At 44.3% G+C, this 11,504-nt stretch overlaps 1 protein-coding gene across 1 annotated transcript; it reads left to right on the top strand.

The window, feature by feature from the left end:
* Positions 1-257: 257 nt before the first annotated feature.
* Positions 258-10,358, top strand: GREM1 (gremlin 1, DAN family BMP antagonist). The gene is made up of 2 exons (XM_082762229.1): positions 258-436; positions 6,684-10,358. The coding sequence occupies exon 2, from the start codon at positions 6,685-6,687 to the stop codon at positions 7,237-7,239; it is 555 nt and encodes a 184-aa protein (XP_082618355.1). The 5' UTR covers positions 258-436; position 6,684; the 3' UTR covers positions 7,240-10,358.
* Positions 10,359-11,504: the final 1,146 nt, after the last annotated feature.

The raw sequence follows: 11,504 nt of genomic DNA, 5'->3' as shown, positions 1-11,504 counted from the left end.
CGGGGATGGAAAATGTGAATTTTCTGTGCATTCCAGGAACAATTCCTTGGGGTGGTGACCTTTAGCACCGATTCTCTTAAGAGAGGAAAGTAGTCGAGTGTTTATCTGCATGACTGAAAGCTTTCCCTAGTGGAAGTTCAGGGAAGTGTTAAAGGGGGCGGATAACGCGGGATTTGGAGTCGCTTGTCCAATGATCTGGAGGGGCTTGGAGCGCAGATCTCAGCTGGCAGACATTTAAATGGGAGACAGCTCGGCGCTGCTGCAATTTGTAGGCAGGATCCAAGGCTCTCCCTCTATGGACTCCCGGGCAGCGCCGGGCTCACACGCCGCCCGCTCCTCCGAGTGACACCGCAGGGCAGAAGCGCACCGAGCCCCAGGCCCCGCCGAGGAGCCGCCGCCGCCGAGCCGGGCCCCGCGAGGAGCCGCTGCCACGCAGGTGAGCCGGGCCGGGCCGGGCCGGGCCGGGCCGAGCCAGGGCAGAGCCGAGCCAAGCCGAGCCGAGCCAAGCCGCGCTGCGCGCACTCACAGCGGGGCCGCAAACGGGTCCAGCAGCGGCCGAGCTTGGCCAGTCCGTGGGAGGCAAAATGTGCATCCCTTTATCCTACCTTTGCGCTGGGGGCATGGGGAGGTGTCGTTCGCCGGTGCCCAGCAAAAGCTCCGGCCGCCCCGGCTCTGCGGAGGATGCCCGTCAGCGGGAGCGGGGCTGACACCGTTATTCCCGCCGAGTACCGGGGCCGGGGCGCCGTGCCATGCCTCTCGCCCGGCAAACGCAGGGATTGCAGAAGCCCCGTTAGCTCTGCCTCTCATCTCCGCCTACAGCATCCCTCCCGACAAATTGGATGCGGCGCCCACCCGAACCCGACACGCGGCCAAACCCCGGCCCGGCCTCTGCGCGGAGCGGGGCGGAGGCAGGTCCAGCTCCAGGTGCCGGCCTCGCCGCCACACGCCCCGTCGCGTCGGGTCCCGTCCTGTCCCCTCCCGTCCCGTCCCTTCCCGTCCCGTCGGGTCCCGTCCCGTCGCTGTGGGTCGCCCGGGACAGGCGGCGGGCGCGGGGGCCGAGCAGCGGTGCGCCGCGCAGCGCTGCGGCCCCGGCTGCGCGCCCGCTGGAGAACCCTCAGCTCCCCTAAGCCCGGCCCGGCACGGCACGGCACGGCACGGCCCAGTCTCCCACCTGACTTCTGCCGCCTCGACGGCTCCGCGTTCCTTCGGCCCTCGTCGCCTTCGCGGAGCTCGGGCAGGCTCGGGGGGCGTCGGTGCCCGCGGGGACCCGGGCAGAGCAGGGCCGAGCCGAAGCGAGCCGACGGGGTTGTTGGTGGGGCACAAGCGCCCCTCGCGCCCCTCTCGGGCCGCCGCATCGGCCCTGGCTGCTGGTGCCGGGGACAGGGTAACGGGAGAAGCTCGTCCCGTCCCGTCCCGTCCCGTCCCGTCCCGTCCCGTCCCGTCCCAGCAGGCAGCGCCCTCGGAAGCGCCGGGCCCGGCCGCCCCGCAGCGGGCTGCAAGGGGACTTCGTGTCGGGGGGCAGCCAGCGCCGGGGGCCCCACTTCCTCCGAGCCACTGGGGTCGGCGAGCCCGAGAGCCGCTGCAGTCCCGGCCGCTCCTCCTCGCGCCGAGAACGCCCAGAAGCAGCCGGCTCCAGGCGGCGGGGGCTGCACGCAAGGCTTCGGGGGCGCCCACGCCCGTGTCTGTCCGTTCCTCTTTAGGCTTCAGCCTCACGCCGTGCCCCGGCGTTTGCTTTCCCCTCGGTGGGGTCGCTATCCCGAAGACCTCCTCCTTGCTGCCTCGCATCGCTGCCCCGGTCCAAGAGTCCTGTGGTGGCAGTGGCACCAGCCGTGCCCAGCGCTCAGCTGCCCTCTGATGCCCTGAGGTGCCCTGTGGAGACATCCCTCCTCAGGGGGAACTCTCAGAGGAATCAGGTTTTGGGTTTTGTATCTGTGTGGTTTCCTTTTTCCCCTTGTACAGCTGCCCGCACTTACTACGTGTCTCGGGGAAGGCATCTCTGTGACTCAGACGAAGGAATTATCAGAAATGTGTCCAGATTCTACCAAATAGAGATGTTAGTTTTGCTACCTTGATCTCAGAAAGAAAAAAAAAAGGTTCTGTGGGAACTGCCACCACCATACAAAGTATACTTTTTTGTGTGTTTAAAGATACAAATCTAGGAACTATGAAAACATTGCATAAAACTATTTCTGTAATTCATATATTATGAACAAGGCATAAAATTATTCCAATCCATTGGGACATAAACCATTTCAGTTTTCTCAATAACCAAAGTGTTGTGTTTTGCCTCTTTGCTTGGCTGGTATTTGAAGCCCACCAAGAACATTTATTTTTCTAGGTCTTCAGCAGATTATTTTTCATGTTTTCTGTGAAGCACATGAGTCCATGGCTCATCATAATATTTTCCTACTAAATATGGTTCACAGATGAAATTATGGGCCTGCTGAGGTCTGTGAGAATTTTGCTGTATATTTCAACAGAACCGGGACTCCATCCAGTACTTTTAAACAAGTTGCTTTGTGTTAAAAGTTTCAGTGATCGCTTTACAACTCTGCCTGGGAACTCATAGGGAAGTGCCGTTTATAAACTGACATTTGGAGGTCCTTAATTTATAGCAGAAAATGTATAAACTGAAAAATTACAGTTTACTGTATTGAGTAATAACCTGGAATGTTTTACACTTCCATAGAACGGTTACTAGTATTAATCTGCAGCATTCCTCATCTGCCGTAGACTAGTAGATCCCTGGCTCTAGATAATACACATATGAGGTGATTTGAATGTTAGGGTCCAATTCTGCTCCTGTTTGAAGTCAGCAATAAAACTGCTTTTGGCTTTAGGACTGAGTGCTTACACATGATAAAGTGTAGAAATCAGCTCAGCAATGAAATATAGAGGGGAAAAAAAAAAAGTTTTTTTGAAGTATTTTGTTACTTTTTGAAAATAAATGTTAATGATATCAGATCTCTCAGTGGATCTGAATGAAGTAAGTGGGACTTGAACGAGGTGTTTTGTCTGTGGACATCTGTATGTTCAAAAGATTCTCAGAAAGGTTTCTGATTATGCCAATGCCTCTGCAGCCGCTATCAAGTATTGAAAATTCAGCAGAAATTTGGCCTGTAAGATTTTACAGCCTGATTCCTCGCAGCTCCTACCCAAGCTCCAGAGTTATTACTGCTTCAGAATTATGGCTGTGACAAGGAAAAAAAATCTGGAGAGACTTTTTGTAAAACTTTGGATATGGTAACACTGATTTAGTCACTTGCACACTGTTGCGTGTTCTTTTTTTTATATATATATTTTTTTCAGTAATAAAAAAGCTGTTAAAGAAACATTTCTCAAACACTAAATTGCAGATTGGATGAATCATTCTAGTTCCTAACTTAAGCAGAGGTGCAGTCTTCTCTCATAAGCAAATGCATTCATTGCCTCGAGATCAGATATAGTGCAGAATCCAGGCACTGCATTTTGGCTGCTATCTTTACTGAGGCATAATATCTCATTTTCTTTTGTATTTTGCTTTTCTTTTTACTTTCTTTAATAATCTTATTTTTTTTTAATAACTATTTGATTAGTTACTATTAAAGGAAGTCTGGGCTTGAACTGCCATTGAAGGTCATGAAGTTGACAGAGCCTCTTTGGTGGGTCTATGTTTAAACTGTATTTAGTCTTCAGTGTTAGGATTATTTTTTAATTTTAGATGCATATTTTGGAAGTGACCATAACAAGGCTTTGGCTGAGCTGTTAATTTTCATTTGAATCATAATCGCTTTTTTGTGCATTTAATATAGTTTCTGCCTTTGAGGTTGTAAATCAGCTCAGTGAAAAAAAGTATTTCACCCTTAGTTTTAGGATAATATTGCAACACATCCCTGCATTTCCTTAGTGTTAAGTATGTGCATCTTACAGACACATGATCCTGGGATACATATCATGCAACAGTAGACATTACCATCAGATTTTCCCCAAATTACCATCCCAAAGTACCTTTAATTTTCACATGACTGATGACTATGTCATAGGTTGCACGCTTATGGAAAAAAAGTGAAGCAGTGTGGAGATGATCAGTTCTAGAAATAAAAGTAGAACAGGAATACACATAGTGGTGAAACAGCAACTCAGAGTTATGGGACACTAAACAAATACCTGAAATTTCCTGGCACTGCTTAGAAACTAGCAAATTATTTTCAGTTGCATGCAATGTCTTTTATTTATTTATTTTTTTTTTCTTTCTAAGGTTCTGGCACCACACTGAGTAAATAACATGCATATTAAAATACTGTCTAAATACAGTGTGGGTATACAGTCACCAGAGAAATAAGAATAGTTTTGGAAGGAGTCATTCTGGTCACTTAAGGAAATAAGCAGTATTTTATAACTACTTTTTAAAAAATATTTTAAAGACAGAAGATGGAAACTAAAAAGAAACATGTTTAAGTAACATCAAGACTGCAAAAGAAAAGGGGAAAAACAGCAAATACGAAGTCCAAGCTAATGCTTGAAATTCAATTGCATTGGTCTTCAATTAGAATTCCCAACTCTTTTTTTTCTGTTCTATGACAGAGCCTTAAGCTTATTAAAATAACATGCTCTGTACAATATTTCATTTTGATATTTAAAGCAGCCCTTCCAAGTTGCCTGTTGGAGTCGGTAGTAGCATCATTTTTTACACCCCTCTCTTGAAGTCTGAAGCTTCTTCCAAACATGTGACATGCTGGTACATAAGCCTAAATGAATAAAATGAATCTGTACTGGTAAATAACCCTAAATAAACAAAATGGATGCATATTATATGTATGATAAAATACATATTATAAACACCAGGTACACTGACAGTCTGTAGACAAATACTTACAATACCTCCACACTTAAACTCCCCAAACAAATCTCTGAATATAATGGGAACTTCCTATGGCACTTTTCCACTCCAGTAGTTCCTTTCCCAGTCCATTTGGTAAGAAATGCTTTTTGAACAGCATAATAAAAAAAAATTATTTTCTCTGTGTGAGTGGAAAGACCTAGTAACAGAGAAATTAACAGGTATCTTGCATAGTAAAGCAAGATACTATATGCATAATTATATGCATAAAAATGCATAGATACTTATCCTGAGCCTTGACTGAGTCTCTAGGTGGTCCTTCCAGGGCTGGCATTTGTCTGCTTTTCTGCCCTGCTGTGTGGTCTCAGGCCGAGCAGATAAAGCAGGACAGGACAGTGCCCTTGATTTCATGTATGTTGGCCGCGTAGGGTAGTAACACAAGCAGAAGTTTTCAGGTCAAACAGTAATTAATCCCTTACCAATAAAATGAGTTAAATAAGGGATGTGACAGCAGCGCACCAAGCAGGTAGGAAACACCAACTTCCTCATTTGTTCTTCACAATTCTTCCAGTTTTTAATGCATGGGCCTCCCACTTCTGGTGGCTTCTTCCAAGCTCCCCATGGGGAGGGTCTCCTGAGAGCCTTCCTCCCCCATATGCCTTGCTTATTGCCACATCCCTCTCTTTCCAAAACAACATAGAGACCACAGGAAGGGGGAAAAGCATGACAGGTGATGAGTTGCTTCCTGGCTTGGTGGCTTCAGCTGACCTAGCAGCCCATATTGCTCAGTGCTTTTTGAAACAGCAGAACTTGTGGAAGGTAACTGGGTCATAAAGACTAAGAAAGGAAAGAAAAGCTGCTTTTATGCTAGTAACTAGGTTTTGGAGCAGGAGTGCAGTTTTAAAGAGTCTTGTTGTCTCAACTTACTGCACTTGAAGTCTTTTTGTGCATGCACAATTGACATTCTTTATGATATTGATGTCACGTACTTAATGTCATCCATGAAATTCTGCTGTTCTCATGTCTTTTCATTATCCTGCTGGATATAATGAATAAAACTCAGAGATCTATGACTGCATTTCTATAATGTATCTGTCAAGGATTCACAGTAATATGTGAGAAGGTGTAATTTGAAATTACAGGCACACCTCTTTCAACCTATACCTAAATATCCACTTATGTTTGTTGCCTATCTTGTTACACATTTCTTACCTTAGGTTTAATTACATTCAGACTCAGTGGACCAGTTCAGAGGTGCAGTATGGCAGAGCATGGGCTGCTGCGTTCAGACAGCAGGTGGATATAGTCTGCACATATGGTCAGTCTACTTGGACATGTGTTATGCAAGAAGAGGTACAAAGCTTCTGAGTCTGACTAAGGGACACGCAGTTAGGATGCATGCCCTGAGTCAAAGAGTCCAGTCCTCTGGTGTTACAGATAACTATATCATTTAAATCATTGCACAGCATAAAATCTGTTCTTCCACCACTGTAAATCAGGAGCAGTGCTCCTAATGTCAGTAAGCTATAGGAAGGGAATAAAAACTCTTTAGAAGGGTAGTATACATGGATAAAGGAGCTGGAAAAAGATGTATGCTACAGTTAAATTCTGTTTGGACTTATTGTAGCCTCTGACTTTCAATCACCATATATGAAAGCTTTTATTACTTAGTAATTTGGAAACAGCTTTCCCGCTGGTGAAGGCAGAGTGCTCATCTTTTATAGGTAAGTGTGCACTCCTTCACACTTGTTTTGTCTGTGCGCACACACTTCCTTTATGGAGCTGAAAATTTTCTGCATACCTGATTTCCGTTGATATCTGAAATCCACAACTGTGCTTTATTTCCTCATCTTCCTCTCTATAGGATGGTCCGCACGCTGTATGCCATTGCTGCTGTGTTTCTTCTGATGGGATTTCTGGTACCAACAGCAGAAGGGAGGAAGAGGAATCGTGGATCCCAAGGTGCTATCCCTCCTCCTGACAAGGAACAGCCCAATGATTCAGAGCAAATGCAGACACAGCAGCAGTCGGGCTCCAGGCATCGAGAACGAGGAAAAGGCACCTCAATGCCTGCTGAGGAGGTGCTGGAGTCCAGTCAAGAGGCACTGCACATCACTGAGCGCAAATACCTAAAGCGGGATTGGTGCAAAACTCAGCCCCTCAAACAAACTATCCATGAAGAAGGCTGTAACAGTCGCACCATTATCAACAGGTTCTGCTATGGCCAATGCAATTCCTTCTATATACCCAGGCATGTCCGCAAAGAGGAAGGTTCTTTCCAGTCTTGTTCTTTCTGCAAGCCCAAGAAATTTACCACCATGACTGTTACTCTCAACTGTCCTGAGCTTCAGCCCCCTAGGAAGAAGAAAAGGATCACCCGTGTGAAGGAGTGCCGGTGTATATCTATCGATTTGGACTAAGCCGAAAAAAATATTGTACCGATTGCACTCTGACTGTCCGCAATCATTGTCAGTGTGAGAGGGAGTGGCATGAAACAGCAAAGCTTCGGGGCTGGACGAAACTGAAAGGAACCCAGTGAATTACCTAAAAAAAAACAACCAACCAACCAACAAAAAATCAAAGAACAAAATGGATGTAAGGGAAGAATAGGCATGAGTTTGGGTGTAAGAGTGTACAATGGATGTGTACAAGCAAATATATGAATGTTCACTCTGACAAAAAAAAAAAAACCAAAAAAAAAAAAAGGAAAGAAAGAAAGAGTCAACAAGGGTATTAAAGATTAAACAATCTATTTACCCACAGTCATGAATTAGGTTTCGTAATGTAAATTCACATTTTTGCCACTTACTGGTAAAGTGGAGCTGTGGCTTTTGCTAATGTTCACCTGCCATGCTATTTGCTTTTACTGTATTATGAGAAACATCAAAGTGAGAGGACAATATATTTGAAAGCATGAATCTATTCTTAAATATGAAGTAGGCTACAAGCAGTTATGGCATAGCAAAAACATCACTGAAAATAGCAGCTGTATCAAGAGTTTGTAACGTGCTTCTTCAAAAAAATAGCTGTAATCCAAAAGCCGCTTTTGGAGAACAATGGGGGAAATGGGAGTGTTGAAAAGTCAGTATAGGTGGATGGAAAACAGAACCACAGCCGGTTAGACAGCAAAAGGCCAAAGTAAGTAGACAGGAGGAGTACAAAAGGGAGTAGAAAAAGGAAAGATACATAAATAGAAAGACACGGAGGAAGAAATATTGTCTTCTGTTTACGTTTTGCTTTAATTTATATACCTAGTCATATATTACATAAATTAAAGAGAAACTATATACAAGGCTATTAAATACACTTCTGAATTCTAATGGCTCTCCACATCAATCCAAACCCATTCTTGTGCCACTAGATCCATTTGATGTCTTGTATTTCTGGTATCAGTTATTCCTCATATTACATATATATGTATATGCAGTATCTTTTATTCGTTGGTATCTATACATACATACAATGAGTATGCATACTCTATTGTGCGTATCTGAACTCTCTCCTTCTCTTTTTCACACGCATACATAAAAACGTACATACCGCAGCACAAAAATCTTGCTAACCATGATCAAGTACAGAATGGCAGTAATTTAGTACATAAAGAGCAAAGCAAAAATTAAAACAAGCATCATGTGACTGCAAATGCAATAACCACACAAGAGACAAAAGACACGACATTCATGACTAGTAAACATTGCATTGTTATTGTTATTTTAGCTTTGCCACAGGCATGCAGTTTGTTGAAAAAGAGATGCAGAACTTTGCCAGCAATAATCCTCTTTTTATATCTTTTACCACAGACTTGCATTTAAACAGGATTTGGACTAAGTAAAGAGAATTTCCTGAAAATTAAGGGCTAACTGCCCCCTCTCATCTGGGGGGAAAAACACACGAAAGGGGACACGCTACTTCCAACAGCCCAAAGACACTCACCTGGGAGACCAGCCTGCATCATCTTTCCTTCAGGAGTAGGAGCTCAAACCAGACCAGGGTGGAGGCACTTGGCGAGAGCGCAGCCGACCCTGTGCAGCTGGGTGGACGTGGGGCCACACGACCCCGCAGGCAGTGCCGCTGCCCCGGGCCCTGGGGATGTCTGGGCAGCCGCTGTGGGCTGCAGCCACCCTGCACCTCAAGCAGCCTTGTGCCTCCTGCTGACACCTTTCCAGGCACAGGCGCGGTGAGGGCGCTTTCTGTCCAGGCAGTGAGGGCACCGCAGTGCTGCTCACCTTCCTATGCCCTGACAGAAGGCCCCCTGCAAAATGGCGCTTCCCTGTGGCAGCCCTGTCCCAGTCAGTGGCACAGTGGGGCTTGCCCACCCAGGACTCATTTTCCCCTTCAGCAGCAATGCTCTTCTGTCACCACTATCAGCATTGCTGTTCTTTCTCACACCAAAAGCCTCTCTCAGCCACAGGGTGATTGTTTTTACTGGATTTCTGTCCATTGAACTCTGAGGAAGACCACTCTGCTCTGAGTAACATGTCCACAGGAAAGAATACACAGTGGCACGTCACAGATGTGTACAATGTGCAGTCATTATATTAGAAGCCACCACTGTTACATAATGTCTCATGCAATTATTGGCAATATCCTGTGTCTCTGCAATTATTATATTTTTCCTATAAAATCCACAGCTACAAGGTCTGCATTTATAAGATTGAGAGGTTGCAACTCATTGATTCATATTATTTAAATGCATTTCACCTGGTGTACTCTCACTCAGCAGGTTTGACACATTTCTTCATGGATTTTAAAATCCAATTTTAAAATCTGGAATTATAGGAGGTAGATTTCCACTGTGTGGAATGTGAATAGTTAAACAGAAAGATATGGATATTTAATGTTATTATTAATACAAATCCTCTTTCATTGATAATAGGCAGAGGTTGTTTTCCTTTAAATTACTTTTTTGAGTTGGTTTGCAGGTGACAGGGCCAATCTCAGCCTTTGCTGAAAGATTTGTACTAGCTAGTGTTTCTGTTCAATAAATGGGCACAACTTGATAAAGAAATTGTTTTATCCAATTGCTGTCAATAGAAAAACTCCCATTATCTTTAACAGTGATGGGATTTCATTTTAGGCTGCTCTGTCCCTAAAGCCTTAGACATGAAGCAAAGCTTTAGACTTTACCGACTCCTTTATTTAACATTAGGCTAGCATTCTGAAGGAAAACCGATAAAAGTGTTACAAATCCTTATGTTCCAAACAGCCTGTGCACAGATCACAACAGAACTCCCCTGGAGGCAGATCCCCCCCATAACTATGTAAATTTTATACAAAGAACTTTTATGAATTGCTAGTTATTGCCTGAGAGTAAGAAAGTTCTGCTAACTTAGAATTATACAAGATATTTAATATCAACCACAATATGTATTTAAATGTCTGCTTTATTCTAAAAACAATGGACTATATAACCTAAGGCTGCAGTATTTTCATGCTCGGTCTCACAAAGCAAAACTTGGTTTAAAATGAAGTTTTAATTATTTTGTAACTGAATAGAATTGGAGGTTTTTCTTCCCAGCATTTTGTACGTCATTTTAACTACTAGTAACAAATAAATAAAATATCTTCTTCAGCCCATGTCTATTGTCGGTTTTTATTTTTTTAATTTTATTTCTTCCTTAAGTTTCCAGCTCTTTCTGGATCTGTTGTACTTTACTCTGACTTCTGTGGTTTCTCTTAATTATAAAAGAGCTTACATTATGACAATGAGACACAGAGACAAGCAATGGCACCATCATTCAACACGGCTACTTCAATAAGGTTTTAAATGAGATCTGTCACTTCCCCCTCACCCTTTCACAATTTATAGAAGGAAAATCTCAATCTTTACTCACACTTTTCCCCTTGTAAACCATATAGTGACAGTTCAAAATATAAATCAAACTCAAATTGTTGTAGAGTTGGAGTTGGGCTAAGCATGCCTGCCTTACACCTCACCTCAGTTCTGTGCCTATTCATCATTGCACTCCCACTTTTTAAAAAAAGAGTAGGGAACACCTTTGGAAACAGAATTTTACAAGCTCTCAGTGAGGACAGAGAAGATGAAAAGATGGAATTATGAAGGAGCACAGGAAGAGCTGTAATTTCCTTTCACCTTCTCTGTCCCTGCTGACTGAATTTGAACAAGGCTGGTGTTGAGTAAAGGCTGCTACCACTGAGGGCGGATTGCGGCCACCCAGCTGGGAGGAGATAGCAGCAGCACTGCAGATGCTGTCTTTCTAACCTGATGCTCTGCCAGGTGTCCGGAGGACTAGGTCAGTCCTTCCAGAGGTCTTCAGTAGTGGTGTCGTTTTCTGTCCTTGTGGTGAAAGCTGCTTAGATGGGGATCAGCATCTCATTGTACCATGCTGAGGACAGCCTCTTATTGCACACAAGCCTTTAAGCAGTAACATAGCCCTGCTCTTTTTCAGACTTGCACCTTTTCGTTCAAAGGAGAGTCAATGACACAGTTGGGCCTACAATCCCTTGAGTGCTCAGCATGTTATGGCACACAGGGGTAACCAGAAGCAGATGTCCAGCACCCAGCTGTGAAAGAAGACATTGCTGCTTTTTCTTTTGAAATAATGGAGCTGACCAGTCTATGGAGTACTGATTCTCTGGGTACTTTAAAAGCTTTTTCTTTAGTCTCCTCTATTTATTTATTTATTTATTTATTTATTTATTTATTTATTTATTTATTTATTTA

Source organism: Aythya marila (genome assembly GCF_965140915.1).
Source record: "Aythya marila genome assembly, chromosome: 5".
Lineage (NCBI taxonomy): Eukaryota > Metazoa > Chordata > Aves > Anseriformes > Anatidae > Aythya > Aythya marila.
This window is presented reverse-complemented; position numbering and strand designations above follow the sequence as displayed.

Excerpts from the sequence above, each read along its gene's own strand:
- GREM1 (XM_082762229.1), top strand. The coding sequence starts at position 6,685 with ATGGTCCGCACGCTGTATGCCATTGCTGCTGTGTTTCTTCTGATGGGA.